Source organism: Geotrypetes seraphini, chromosome 4, assembly GCF_902459505.1.
Source record: "Geotrypetes seraphini chromosome 4, aGeoSer1.1, whole genome shotgun sequence".
In the NCBI taxonomy this organism is placed as follows: Eukaryota; Metazoa; Chordata; class Amphibia; order Gymnophiona; family Dermophiidae; genus Geotrypetes; species Geotrypetes seraphini.
Window position 1 is genome coordinate 64392825 of NC_047087.1, and position 14612 is coordinate 64407436.

Below are 14612 nucleotides of genomic sequence, written 5' to 3' on the forward strand. Positions count from 1 at the left end.
TGGTGAACATGGGGTAAAGACAAGGACAGAGACAAATGAAGATTCTGAAAAAGTGGTGAGATAGGGATATAGTGAGATGGACACAAAGAAGGGTGATGCTGGAAAATAGGTGGAATAGTAATTCTGACAAACACAGAAGGGAAATGCTGGATCAAGGAGAGATGGGGCTCAGGCTGGATGGAATGAGGAGAAATGCCTTGTTGGCCCGGAACTTCCTCTCCTACGTCAGAATTGACGTCAGGGAGCGGAATGCTGGTCAGCGCGACGCTTCTGCAGGGAAAGCTTGGGACGGCGGTGGCTTGGGGGCTATTCCCCGATGGCGGTGGCAGCAAACCGAGTGGCTTGGGGGAGGGCACGGAGAAAGAAAGAAAGGGGGCAGACAGAGACAGAAAGAAGGGGGAACAGAGAGACAGAAAGAAAAAGTTGGGGGAGAGAATGAGGTCTGGAGGAGAGGAAACATACAGGAGGCTGAAACAAAGGAAGAAAGATTGGATGCACAGTCAGAAGAAGAAAGTGCAACCAGAGACTCGTGAAATCACCAAACAGCAAAGGTAGGAAAAATGATTTTATTTTCAATTTAGTGATCCTGTATATAGCATTAAGATAAGAAACAATATATGCAGTGTTAGATTTGTTTTATAATGGTTTTGCGGCTCCAAGTTTTTTTTTCTTTTCGAAAACGGGTCCAAGTGGCTCTTTATGTCTTAAAGGTTGCAGACCCCTGCTCTAGGGTATACATATTCAGGGATTCCAGTCTCTCCTCATATGTCTTCTGGCACAAACCTCCTATCATTTTCGTTGCCCTCCTATGGACTTCTTCAAGTCTTCTTATGTCCTTCACCAGATACAGTTTCCAAAACTGAACACAATACTCCAAATGGGGCCCCATTTGGAGTATTGTGTACAGGGCCATCAACACCTTCTTTCTTCTACTGGTCACACCTCTCTTTATACAGCCCAGCATCCTTCTGGGAGCAGCCACCACTTTGTTGTACTGCTTTTTTAACCTTTAGATCTTCAGACACTATCACCCCAAGGTCCATCTTCATCCATGCAGATCCTTTTTCATGTTTTCCTCTTCCTTCTCGGTGTCTACTCTGTTATAAATCTTGGTATCATCTGCAAAAAAGGCAAACCTTTCCTTCTACCCTTTAGCAATGTCACTCACAAACATATTGAACAGGATCGGCCCCAGCACCGAACCCTGAAGGACTCCACTACTCACCTTTCCTTCCTCCGAGTGACTTCCATTAACCACCATCCTCTGGCGTCTGTCCAACGACCAGTTTCTAATCCAGTTCATCACTTTGGGTCCTAACTTCAGCCTTTCAAGTTTGTTCAAGAGCCTCCTATGAGGAACCGTGTCAAAGGCTTTGCTGAAATCTAAGTGAATTACATCTAGCATATGTCCTCGATCTAGTTCTCTGGTCACCCAATCAGGTTCGTTTAGCACGATTTACCTTTAGTAAAGCCATGTTGCCTCAGATCCTGTAACCCATTAGATTCTAGGAAGTTCACTATTCTTTCTTTCAGCTACACTTCCATTATTTTTCCAACAACCGAAGTGAGGCTTACCAGCCTGTAGTTTCCCGCGTCATCTGTGACCACTTTTGTAAATAGGGACCACATCTGCTCTTCTCTAATACCCAGGAACCACGCCCATCTACAGAGATTTGTTGAACATGTCTTTAATAGGACCCGCCAGAACCTCTCTGAGCTCCCTCAGTATCCTGGGATGAATCCCATCCGGACCCATCGCTTTGCCACCTTCAGTTTTTCAAGTTGTTCATAAACACTTTCCTCTGTAAATAGTGCAGAATCTACTCCATTTTCTTGTATATCTTTGTCAGACAACCTCAGTCCTTCATCAGGATTTTCTTCTGTGAACACAGAAGTATTTGTTCAGCACGTTTGCTTTTTCCTCATCACTCTCCACATATCTGTTCCTAGGATCTTTCCTCATCACTCTACACATATCGGTTCCTAGCATCTTTTAGTTTAGCAATTCCATTTTTCATCTTCCTCCTATCACTAATATATCTGAAAAAAATCGTCTCCTTTTTTTACATTTTTAGCCATTTGCTCTTCTGCCTGTGCTTTTGCCAGACGTATCTCTCTCTTGACTTCTTTCAGTTTCACCTGGTAGTCCTTTCTGTACTCTTCTTGGTTTTTTTTTAATTTTTCAGGAACATCAACTCTTTTGGCTTTTACTTTCTCGACCACTAGTTTGGAGAACCATATCGGTTTCCTTTATCTCTTGTTTTTATTTTCTTCACTTAAAGGGCCGTAGCCATTTTTATTGCTCCTTTCAGCTTAAACCATTGTTTTTCCACTTCTCTTATGTTCTCCCATTCTAACAGCTCTTTCTTCAGGTATTCTTCTATTTTATTAAAATCCATACGTTTGAAACCTAGGACTTTAAGTATTGTGCGGCCACTTTCCACTTTAACTATTATATAAAACCAAACCGTTTGATCGCTACTTCCCAGGTAGCAGAAAAAAAGCCATACAGCTTATTCAGCCTTCCTAGCCACACTCTAATTGTGCAGCACTATAAAAATAAGGGCCTCATTCTTTAGGCAGACCATGTGTTTTAAATAAAACTTTTATTAATGCATAACATATCAACCACATAAAATATCGCTTTCTATTTACATTTTTTTTTGTTATCACCATCCGGTATAGGCAGAGCATAATTTAAATACCCAAGAAACAAGACTTTCACTGACAGAGCCAGAATCAGATGCTGAAGATACTGTATTTTGGTGCTGAAAAGTAAAATATATCTACACTCAGCTGCAGAATACATTGAGATCAAAATGCTGTTAATCAGAGTCCAAGTCTGGTGTTTCATCATATCCAAATTCCTGCAAAACATTTTGACAATATTTCTTCCATGATGCGCCTTGCAATTCCTTATCATCTGAACTGTAATCTGTATGTAGTCAAGCAGATAAAGACTTAAGTTATTTTAAAATACAACCTCGAAGCTTTATACACCAAAATGTAGAAAAAAAATACACCCACCCAACTAATGAAGAATTCAACAATCCTTTCTGCACTGGGGACATTACATGTACTACAACTTAAAGTTCCATTTCCTACCAGAACACCTAGCCTTGGTCACACATGCAGAACACAGATTATTATTATTAGGTATTTATATACCACCTATCAAGGTTATCTAAGTGGGGTTTTTTACAATCAGGTACTCAAGCATTTTCCCTATCTGTCCCGGAGGGCTCACAATCTATCTAATGTACCTGGGGCTATGTATGGAGGACTGAGTGACTTGCCCAGGGTCACAAGGAGCAGCGTGGGTTTAACCCCTATGCAAATATAGGACCACAAACTAAAAGTACTAATATATACAAACAAAATCCTAAGATGCAAGACTCTGCATGCAGTACACCCCCAGAGAAATAGAAACAAATGCATTTCTTCCTGAACAGTGCAAAATATAAACAGCAGATGTAATTTCTCAAAACTGACACAATTCAATCACTAAATTGAAAATATAATAATTTCCCCTACCTTTGTTGCAGGGTGATTTTGGTTTTCAAACCATCTTTCCCAGTCTCTGGTTGAACTTCCTTCTGTTTGTGCTCTTAACTGTGTATCCAGGGCCACCTTATCCATTTGATGTTTTTCTCTCCTTCACTTTCTGTCATCGCAAGAAGTTATCTTTATGACTCCCCAGCTATGATGCGTTTGTTTGCAAGTCACGCAGTTATGCCATTCCAGTATTAGTATCGACTAGGATTTAATCTGAACCAGCTTACATCGGGTCCCCTGAAGCGGGGAACGAATCGGGGCCACGTTGGGACCCCCTCACTCCTGTTTAACAGCTAAGTGGATTTTTTTCATCAAGTATGCAGTGACGTTTGCATGATATTAACAACAAGAACAAACCAGTTATTTTGAACTTTTGAAACAGTTTGAACTTTTTAGCCTTTCCAGGTCGTGATCAAAAAAGATTTTTATAGAATAACAATGACTGGAAGGTAAATTCTTTACCCAAGGGGGGTTTTGTAGCCTTCCTTTCAGAGTTTCACATCTCTGAGTAATTTTATACAATATTTCTTGATCACCCTTCGAAGGCTTGTCTTATTTACATGGTCAGTTATATGTCTTTTGGATTTTGACTCTTTCTGACCTAGTGTTTGTCAAATAATATCCCTGAATGTAATTCAGTAAATACATCCATTTTTAGCATTAACTTAACATTCAACTTTCTTCCATTTTTCTGCTTTCTTCTCAAAATCTACTTTTCCATGCCTTCCCTTCCCATCTATCCATGTGCACCATCTCCTCCCTCTTTCTTCTCCCCCTCCTCCCATCTATCCATAAGAAGCATTTCTTATTTTTTTCCTGTCGCACCCATTGCTATGCACCATTTCTTCCCTCTGTCTCCCCTTCCCCTCCATCCCTATGCACCATCTCATCCCTCTCCCAAGGTCGGATATCTGTCTTCCCCCTTCCCCTCTCATATGGTCTGGCATCTTTCTCCTCTCCTTCCCATAGCCTGGAATCTCTCTCCTCTCCCATGGTCTGACATCTCTCTCTCCTTCCCTCCCTCTTCCTGAGGTCTAACATCTCTCTCCTCTACTTTCTCCAGTCTTTCTCCCCTCCTTCCCTCACATTCTGTGGTCTGGCATATCTCTCTCTCCTTCCCAGTCCAGTGGTTTGACATCTCTCCCTTCTTTGGGTCATCTCTCCTCCCTCCCAGTGTAACATTTCTCCCTCTCTCCTCTCCACTACTATCATGTCCAACAATTCTCCCTCTTTCTTCCTTTCCCCATATACATCATCTCTTTTCCTCTCACACCACACACCCATGTCCAACAATTCTCCATTCCTTTTCCCTCCACCACTGGCAGCATTTATTTCTATCCCTTCCCACTACTTCCATCTGTGCAGCATCTCTCTTTTCTTACCCCCCCCAGCCCATACATTTGTCCTTCCCAACCCTCTCCCAGGTCGTGCAGTATCTGTATCTGTCCTCCCTGCCTTCCTAACTCCCCACTGCCTGCACCCAGCCTAGCTCTACACTCAGCCCCCTTCCCTCCCCTGTCTGGGACTGCACCCAGTTCCCCTCCCGTCAGACTCTGCACCCTGTCCCCCCTCCACGGCCTTTCCTCCTAGCAGTATGCCAGTTGTATAAGTATGCACATACCCTTTGTCTGCCAAACTGCCACTTAGCCTGATACGACTGATTTTAGGTGTGCAATCTGTTTATTCTTGTAGAAAAGATGCTTAAAGGTTTGCTATTGTCTTGCAATTGTTAAAATGTAAGTATAGACAAAACAATCAAAGAAAGGCATCAGCCCAAACTTGGTAAAGTTAGCTCCTCTGGCAGTCCAAACCCGGTCAGTGGTGGCTGGTTTCTGAGCAGAAGTGCACTTTGGTGTTCCTGCTCGGCACTCAGTTGCTTCTTGATTGGCTCCCATGAATTCTTGCAATTCGTGAGAATTTGCAGGAGCCAAAGCGCGCTCCTGCACGTTGCTGCTCAGCGGCAGAAGAAACCAGCCGCCTCTCTCAGAAAGTGGAACATTTTGGTGTCCTGAAGCTGTGCTTCGGAACAATGGGACAGGCCGACTGAAAACGGGACGTATGGTCACATTACTCATGAATAGGCTCGAAGAGCCTGAGGCCTTGCAAAACCACGTTAAGGTTCCACGATGGAAATGGTTGTCTTACCAGGCTTTGTCAGGATGCGAAGTCAGAGAAGCTTTATGATCACAGGCTCTGAAGCATGAGACGCCTGCCACTTGGACCCTTAGAGACACCATCGCAATGCCTTTGTTGAGACCTGTTTGGAGGCATGCTAGCACCAGAGATTTGAGCAGTAAATGGCTCTACTTGCTCCTTCATGCATCAGTGTTGAAACATCTCCCATTCCTTAGCATAACTGGAGACCACTGTAGACTTCTTGGCTCTGATGAGAGTAGCAAAGACTACCTCCAAGTTTCCTTTGCGCTCTAATGCAGTGTGCTCAACAGCTATGCTGTAAGACCAAAGTGATCCAGATCATCTATGATATCTGGGCCCCGAGACAGATCTGGCTGCACCTACAGTCTTGAGATGCTGGTCCCTCTGACGATACACACTAGGTCCTTGTACCACCGTTTGCGTGGCCAATCAAGTGCTATGAGGACCACTCTCCCTGGGTGGTTTGCTATATTGTGAAATATTCGCACTATCATGGGTCACGGAGGAAACACATATAAGAGCTCACTCTTTGGCCCTGGGTTGGACAAGGACGTCTAGACCTTCACTTTTAGAGAGCTGCATGGGAATAGGGGCAACAAGAATCCCATGGAGTCTATGGGGATCCCGTAGGGATGGAAGTGGTTAGTTCAGGCCTCCCATTGGAAGATAGGCGTACTTGTCTTGGCATAAAGATGCACAACAGAAGAAAGACAAGGTAGATGTCTCTATCAACCAGAATGGGTCTTTATTTAAATGCAGCATCCAGTACAGTCCGCCTAGGCACAGCTCATGTTTGGAAAGCACAATACAACCCAGTGTCCCCTGAAGAAGGTATTATCCAGTAGTGCCGAAACAGGAATCCTTGTTGGGACTCTTTAACACTTGTACAATTTAAATAAAGACTCATTCCGGTTGATTGAGACATCTACCTTGTCTTTCTTCTGTTGTGCAGACTTTGAAGCCTATCAGTTTCTTCTCTGCCTACTCTGTGACCACATTCAATTTCATATATTTTAACCTACACTTCCTGCTGATATTAACAAGCATATGTGTCAGTTGTGAGGTATGACGTTGTTCAGCTGCAGTGTGGGTGGTGAATAGTGTTATAGTGAGTAGGTAACAAATGTAGATAAAGCCAAGTGGGGCGGGGCAGCAGATGGATTGGGATGCGGTCAAAATCCTGCTTAAAATTGATCTTCCTTGGTAGCTCTAGGATCAGAGCATTAAACAGAGAAAGTTGTAAAAGACATTTATGGAATAAAATATCCTTAAGTTTTCGTTCACATATTCAGTATTACCATGGCCATGTACAATTCTCTTAAAATTCCGAAGTCAGCTTTTAATTACGATTCAGCAATATACCTTTATATCTCTCATCTTCATCACTATTTTCCTCCTCGTCTTCCTCAAAGAGAAATTCATCTTCATCGGGATACTCATTACGCCAGTTGTTCTCCTCATTCTCATCATCTTCATCTTCATAGATTTCCTCCGATTTATGATCCTCATCATCTACCTGTAGAACTCAAACAAGTCGAAATGTAACCATCATCTCTCTCTAACAGAAGGATAAATCATGAAAACCATCCCTGAACCATGACAGTATGTGTGGTAAAGCAAACTTACTTGAATTGGGGATGATATTCTGGATGGGGCTAAGGGGGCAGGGTTAGATTGTGGAATGTCAATTTTAGCCAGCAGAGTGCACCACCTTTAGTGATAGCAGTTGTTTCTCCTGCCCCTGAATGTACTTGCTCTGTAGAGTGCCAGGCCTAACTATTTCCCTATCAACATTCTCTTGAAATAAAAATGTAGTTGAATATTAATGTCTATAAAATTATATACAAAGATATCCTTTTCTTTGCCCCACACTTTTCACTGATCAGCTACAAAATAAGTCTGCTTTAATTCTCACTTATAAAAATCAGTCTCTACGCATTTTACCAATTCAAATTCCTGGTTGTAGGGCTTCACTGAGAGGATGTCTTGAATCCAGCCTTGGGTGGGTGCATCCATATAATAAATGTCATAAACATAATCATCCTTTTCACGATGCTGAACCCCTTGACCACTCTCTGCCACAGCTAGTTGTTCCCGAATCAATCTTACTGAGTTGCAGAGAATCACGTCTGGATCATCTGATTTCTATGAAAAACAAACCATGTCAAAATCTCTCTCTTTATGGGATATTTTTTGACATTTATTACACATTGACACAGATCACATAGTGTTTCTTAGAACCAATTTACTGTTATTTTTCCATAAAAAATATTTTTAATTTGTGGCATGTTTCACATTTTGGCTTATATTTTAGAGTTACAATTCTGAAGTGTAATTCATACCCTGAGGACTCTCTCCTGCTTGATGTATATCTGTTTCTCATCCTTTTTGGAGTGGATAAATCTGAAGGCATGGTACATACAAATATATGACTGCAAAGATTCAAACAAAAACTATAAAGGGAGCTACTGTTTGCTTGGCTATACCTTATTCTACTACTACTACTGCTATTAATTATTTCTATAGCGCTACCAGATTTATGCAGCACTGTACAGTCCCTGCTCAAGAGCTTACAATCTAACAGCCAAAACAGACAAACATGATGTCATGGATACAGTTAAGGGAAACAGTTAATCAGCTGGCTGGGTTGGAGGGCAGAGGAGTAGGGTTAAGGATTGAAGGCTATCCATAATAATAAAAGGCTAAGCACGCATGCGCTGTCAAAAATCCGTGAGTCCTGGTGGCGTGAGCTGTGCTTCTGCGCCAGTGCTCACGGCGCCTGCGCGTGTGCCAGCGACTCCTCCCTCCCACTGCCGGTCCTCTTCAAAGCAGCCTGCTGAGGTTCGCCAGCCACTGTAGCGAACCTTGCAGGCCGCTCTAGCAAATCCAGGGAGGCGAAGGCGGGACGGAGGCTGCAATCGGCAGCGGCTGCTGCTACTCCTCCAGCCACCTAGCGCCTCTCCGCCGGCCCCGGCTGGCAGCCCCCTTTGCCCAGTCCTCTCTGCTCCGGTGGCCCGCGCAGGAGAAGGAGCGGATGAAGCAGGGAGACTGTGCAAAGGGAAACAAGGGGGTTGACGGGACGGGAAGTGGAAAGGGAGGGGGAGGAAGCCGAGGAATCTCTAGCACCCGTTAATGTAATGGGCTTAAAGACTAGTTCTATATACTCCATTAAGAGTGTTCGTCCTTTTGCAGAGATTAGCATCATCTGCAAAAATAAAATCATTCTTATCCCACTCTTTATTTTTCTATGCCCCCTTGCATAGGGGGAAGGGGTCAGTGGCTCCTGTGCACTTTTAGTATCTGTAATGGAAAACCTCTACAGCTGAAGCAGAGGAAAATCAGCTGAGAACTTGTAGAACACAGGAAGTCTGTGAGAAAAGAGGGACAGGGTCCGTTTGTGAAGTATCATCACCCCTACACTGATTTCTTCTGCTATAGCTATGCCTGAAGGTTTTCATCACTACTTTCAGGCCTTGGAACATCCCAATGGGTGAGGGGATGAAGGGGCCATTTTAGAATAAAACTTTCATGAGAGGTTAGTAGTCTATAGGAAGGGAGGGGACCTAAGAAGGGGATTAAGAGGGAAGAAACTTACCTATCATGAGCCAAGGAAGAGGTTTTTAAAAAAAAACAAAAAAAAAACATTTCTTTATTTATATTTTAACATTTGACAATCTTTACAAGTCAAACAGGAAAAAATACTGTGTAGATGAAATACAAAAACCCAAATTATTTAAAAGGTATCTGCTTAATACAAAGTATAGTTAGTCCTCTCTATATCTTATGTAGCTAAATTATAACTGAAATTAACATAGGAAATCAAATAATCAGGAAATAAAGAATGGTGGCCTAATTGCTCATGAGCAATTTTTTTCCTGAGCTATCTTAGAAACAGCAAAATTCAAGTAATAGATATTGGTTGCTCTCTGGCCGAAATAAATTTAGACAACTGTTGTGGTTCATAAAAAACATATCTATCATCCTTACATATTAACACACACTTACAGGGGTATCTTTGAACAAAAGTTGCCCCCAACTGGACTGCCCGGGGTCTCAAAATGAGAAATTGTTTCCTTCTCTTCTGGGTAGACCGAGAAACATATGGATACATTCTTATAGTGTTCATCAGGCAAGGTACATCCGTATGCTTAAAAAACATCTTATCAGTAATACTGCACTGTTCTAAATTATATTATTATGTAAGCATTCATTCAATAGAAGCCTGACACAGACCTGATCCCCCTCAGAATCAAGCCAACTGAATGCTAACTTTGATTCTCAGATGCACCACTCCACATTTGAAAACTATTTCATCATGCTAAGCTTGATGTGCAGAATCTTGCCTAGATCAATTTACTTTGTTAATTTTAAATACTTATTTTAACTTTATAAATATTATTTCTTGCTTAATATATTCTAATTCATAAGTACTTAGCCAATTTGAATCTTGGAGTTCAACCATAAGGACTGATACGTGGATTGTTGTATTGGTTTATGATAGAATAGCTAGAAAAGTATATGTAATTGCTTAGTACCTACCCCCAATGGATCTCCTGCAGAGCCACTGAAGTTTTTATCTATTTCTTCTTGTATTATGTCAAACAGCTGAAATGTGTCACAGTTTTCTGAATTTGCCTCAGCAGAGCTGCTGCCTTCTATTGCTAAGGTTTCTTTTTCAGTAGTACTGTCTGACTTAGTGCTTTCATCTGAAGCAGTTTTACTTGTAGAATTTTGTGCCAAGTCCCCATCTCCATAGCTTGGTCGACGACTTGTTATCAGGCGATACCGGTTTTCCTGGCGATGTGTGTGCTTAGACACTCTGAGATCTTTGCGAATTCTTTGGTTGCTTGCTAAAGAGGGACGCAGAGCCTGGGCTGCCTTGTCTCGACATATAGCTTCTTGAACACACTTATGAAACAGCTCGCTCTAATTAACAGGTGCATGGAATAATGGAGGGAAAAGTCAGTTAGTAAAATATCATAAAACTGCTAGGAGAACACAAAGGTCCACAATTGTTATATTTTAAAGCTATGAAAGGGATACAGTAAGAAGAAAAATTTGGTAAATTGTAAGAATCCTGAAGTATTCAGATACCAACCATAAATTCTTTTTTTTTTTTTCTAAGTCTTTATTCATTTTTAAAACTTTCAATAAGTGTAACATAATATACAATCATTTTATACTTTAACATCACTTAATATACCATCACAGTTTAACTCGCATCAAATATCCCTCCCACCCCTTATACCCAATAATTGTACTTAAACATAAGAAATCATAAAGTATTCCCTCCCCTCTCTGGACGTGTATGAACAAAGAGAAAAAATAATATTCATTCTGTACAATATTTTGTTAATGGCTCCCAAACATCCCTAAATTTCTTAAAATGCCCCTGCTGTATGGCTATTACCCGCTCCATTTTAAAGATATGGCATAACGAATTCCACCAAAAATAATTCAACTGATCCCAATTTTTCATAATTTGCTGTATGGCAACCCCTGTCATGATGAGCAAAAGTTTATTATTATTAGAAGAGATTTGACTGATCAGTCCAAATATTCCAGCATATAAGAAGGGAAACTAATACATACAGTAGTACTCTAAATGGAGTCTCACCAGAGACTTATATAGAGCACTCTCAGTTCTTTTTTCCTGCTGGTCATTCTTCTTCCTAAGCATCCATGCCTTTTTCTGACTTTCACTGTCACCTTTTCTGCCTGTTTAGCTCTCTTAAGATCATCAGATATGATCACGCTTGGGTTTTTTTCAGTCTACATCCATAAAGGAGAGAGATACTGGAGAAAGGGAGAGATGCTGGACAGTGTGTGTGAAAGGAGAGGGCTTTAAACTGCTGCCATCTGGTAAGGGTGGAGTGGAAGGCATGACTGAAGGTTTGCTAGGGTGTCATATATCCTTGGGTGGGCCCTGCTACCATCCAGCAACTGCTCCACCCCCAAACACTTGCAACTACCTCATTATTCCACAAAAACTAACTTACTGGTAACTACCTCAAACACACACAAATTTCCCTAACTCCCATGCAATTGCCTCCTCACAGCTATACCTACATGCCATGAGCAGAGTTAGATATACTAAGATAGACAGGCAAATGGCTGGAGAACAGAAAGCAAAGAGTGGGCATAAATGGGAAGTTCTCATACTGGGAGAAAGTGACTAGCGGTGTGCCCCAGGGCTTGGTACTTGGGCCCATCTTATTTAATATTTTCATCAATGACCTAGAAGAAGGAACATCCAGTGAGATCATCAAGTTTGCAGACGACACAAAGCTATGCCGGACAATCAGATCGCAGAAGGATAGCGAGGAACTCCAGAGTGACTTGTGTCAGTTAGGGAAATGGGCGGAGAAATGGCAGATGAAGTTTAATGTGGAAAAGTGCAAAGTAATGCATTTAGGCAGAAAGAACAAGGAACACGAGTATAGAATCTCAGGTGCAACTCTGGGTAAAAGCGAACAAGAAAAGGACCTGGGTGTACTGATAGATAGGACTCTGAAACCGTCGGCACAAAGAACGACAGCGGCAAAGAAAGCAAATAGAATGTTAGGCATGATAAAGAAAAGAATCACAAGTAGATCGGAGAAAGTTATAATGCCGCTTTATAGGGCAATGGTCAGACCACACTTGGAATACTGTGTGCAACATTGGTCTCCCAACCTAAAGAAGGATATAAAACTGCTGGAGAGGGTGCTGAGATGAGCAACGAAGCTAATAAAAGATATGGAGAACTTGGAATATGAGGAACAACTTAAGAGACTGGGATTGTTCTCCCTTGAGAAAAGGAGACTGCGAGGGGATATGATCGAGACTTTCAAAATACTGAAAGGAATCGACAAAATAGAGCAATGTGACACGGACAAGAGGACATGGACTGAAGCTAAGGGGGGACAAGTCCAGGACAAATATCAGGAAGTTCTGCTTCACGCAACGAGTGGTGGACACCTGGAATGCTCTTCCAGAGGAGGTTATTGCGGAATCCACCGTTCTAGGATTTAAAAGCAAACTAGATGCGCATCTCCTTACGAGAGGCATAGAGGGACATGGGTGACTAAAATTACGCCAGGTGTACACCTGGCTAGGCCTCCACATGTGCGGATCGCCGGACTTGATGGACCGAATGTCTGATCCGGAGATGGCAGTTCTTATGTTCAAGCTGTTGGCAAACAGTGCATATACTTTGTGTCTGCATGTTTAAAGAGGCCTTAATCCTTAAACAGGATTACTGTTTGGCAGAAGAATTTTCCATTAATATCCAGAAGATAAAAGAATGGGTAATATGGCTTTGGATATTTTTCAGATTTTAAAACCTCTTATTTGCAGTTTTCTATTTTGGGGGTGATGTGGCAGTTGCAGGGATTATTTTTTGGTTGTAGGAAAATTATATGGCGCTGAAAGGTGTACATGCAATAGACAGTCCCTGCTTGACAGAGCTTACAAAAACCCAAACACGTCCTCTTTTCAGAGGACTCTCCAAGTGTCCAGGTTTTTTTTTAAATTTGGGAGTCTGTTCGGGTTTAGTCAGCTCTCCTGACTCCCCCAACTACTTCCTCCCCAGCTGCTGCATTGAATCTTCACGGCAGCAGCAGCGAGGTGAGCCTGCTGCTGTCAGCCTGCCCCAGAAGCAGTCTCTCTGCAGCGACTTTCTGTTCCCGTGTAGGCTGGACCTGCAGACCGACAACAGCAGACTCACTTTGTTGTCACTGCTGCCGGTTGCACGAAGATTTAATGCAGTGGCTAGGGAAGAGGTAGATGGAAGAGTCAGGAGAGCCATACTGAACTCTGGGGTGGGGGGCTAGAGAGGTCAGGACCTTAGGAAGCTCTGCACTTAGTTCCGTCAGCAGTGGGTTGCTTTCTCTCTCCCCCCCTCCCCCCAGGAGCCTTGGAAAGAGAAAGAGATCTCTGGAGGCCAGGTTGTGGCCTGGAGTTGCCTATCTGGATTATTTAAAACTGACAGCTGAAACAAAAAGCAAAAATCAAAGCTTTGGTTTGTGATACAACAAAGTGCCTTCTAATCGGGTGACTTGAGTTTGTCTCTCAACTAAAGCATTATTACCTTTTGAGAATTCCTACCCCCTTCCTCTCAGTTACAGGACATCCATTGATTATAATGGATACCAAACAGAATGGATGTAAAAGCTGCTTGTACTCGTGTGGATCCAGTTGGGGAGAGAGAAAACCATCCATGGCTAGGGAGAGAGGCTACCATGGGTGAACTTTTGGGGAATAAGGGGTGAAGAGGGAGAGAAAGGCAGATGCTGCAATGGGGGATTGAGAAAGATGGTAGATCCAGGAAGGGGTACGCTCTTTGTCCTGCTTTGACAGCCAAACGCGGTATAGTAACTAGTCTTCAAGAAATTAACAGCATTCAGATTCACTCAAGTTGTGTGCATTGTATACAGTTAGTAGTTAGTTCCGCTTTTTCTACAGAACGCAAATAAAATATCAGAATTGCACGACTCTGTGTGCAAACGGGTAAACCCAGAACAGAGTGAACCCTGACGAAAAACTACAGCGGAGCCCGTAACCCCGGCTGAACCGCAGAAGCTTTTACCTGCGACGACAGCGTCCCTGCGAGCTTGAAGACGGTTTTCTCCATCACAGAAGGCACCGGCCAGCTAGGGTCCGCTTCTGTTTCATGGCGAAGCCGCTTACAGGTAAGAACGAGCTTCTCGGCTGGGTCCGCAGCCCGCTTCCGTTTAACACGCAGCACAGCTGCGGTCGCCATAACGGCTTCTCTGCTTGCCGTACTCCCACGTTTACCTGCTCGAGGCAGCGCGCGACCGTAAACTTTCCCAACCAAAAGACGTCACCATACCAGGCGCAGTTTACGCGTCATTGCCTAAAAAAAAAAAAAAATCATTCGCGGAAAATCTTATTGCTGC

At 42.7% G+C, this 14612-nt stretch overlaps 1 protein-coding gene across 1 annotated transcript; it reads right to left on the minus strand.

Moving 5' to 3' along the window:
- Positions 1-2586: 2586 nt before the first annotated feature.
- Positions 2587-14601, minus strand: SLC7A6OS (solute carrier family 7 member 6 opposite strand). The gene is made up of 5 exons (XM_033941584.1): positions 14282-14601; positions 10252-10638; positions 7657-7857; positions 7075-7228; positions 2587-2935 (listed from the first exon to the last, which is right to left on the minus strand). Exons 1-5 carry the CDS (start codon positions 14453-14455, stop codon positions 2826-2828), a joined length of 1026 nt encoding a protein of 341 aa, XP_033797475.1. The 5' UTR covers positions 14456-14601; the 3' UTR covers positions 2587-2825.
- Positions 14602-14612: the final 11 nt, after the last annotated feature.

Excerpts from the sequence above, each read along its gene's own strand:
- SLC7A6OS (XM_033941584.1), bottom strand. The coding sequence starts at position 14,455 with ATGGCGACCGCAGCTGTGCTGCGTGTTAAACGGAAGCGGGCTGCGGAC. Across the intron at positions 10,639-14,281 it reads CAGGGACGCTGTCGTCGCAG|AGCGAGCTGTTTCATAAGTG; the intron begins GTAAAAGCTTCT and ends CCTGTTAATTAG. Across the intron at positions 2,936-7,074 it reads TGAAGATGAGAGATATAAAG|ATTACAGTTCAGATGATAAG; the intron begins GTATATTGCTGA and ends GACTACATACAG.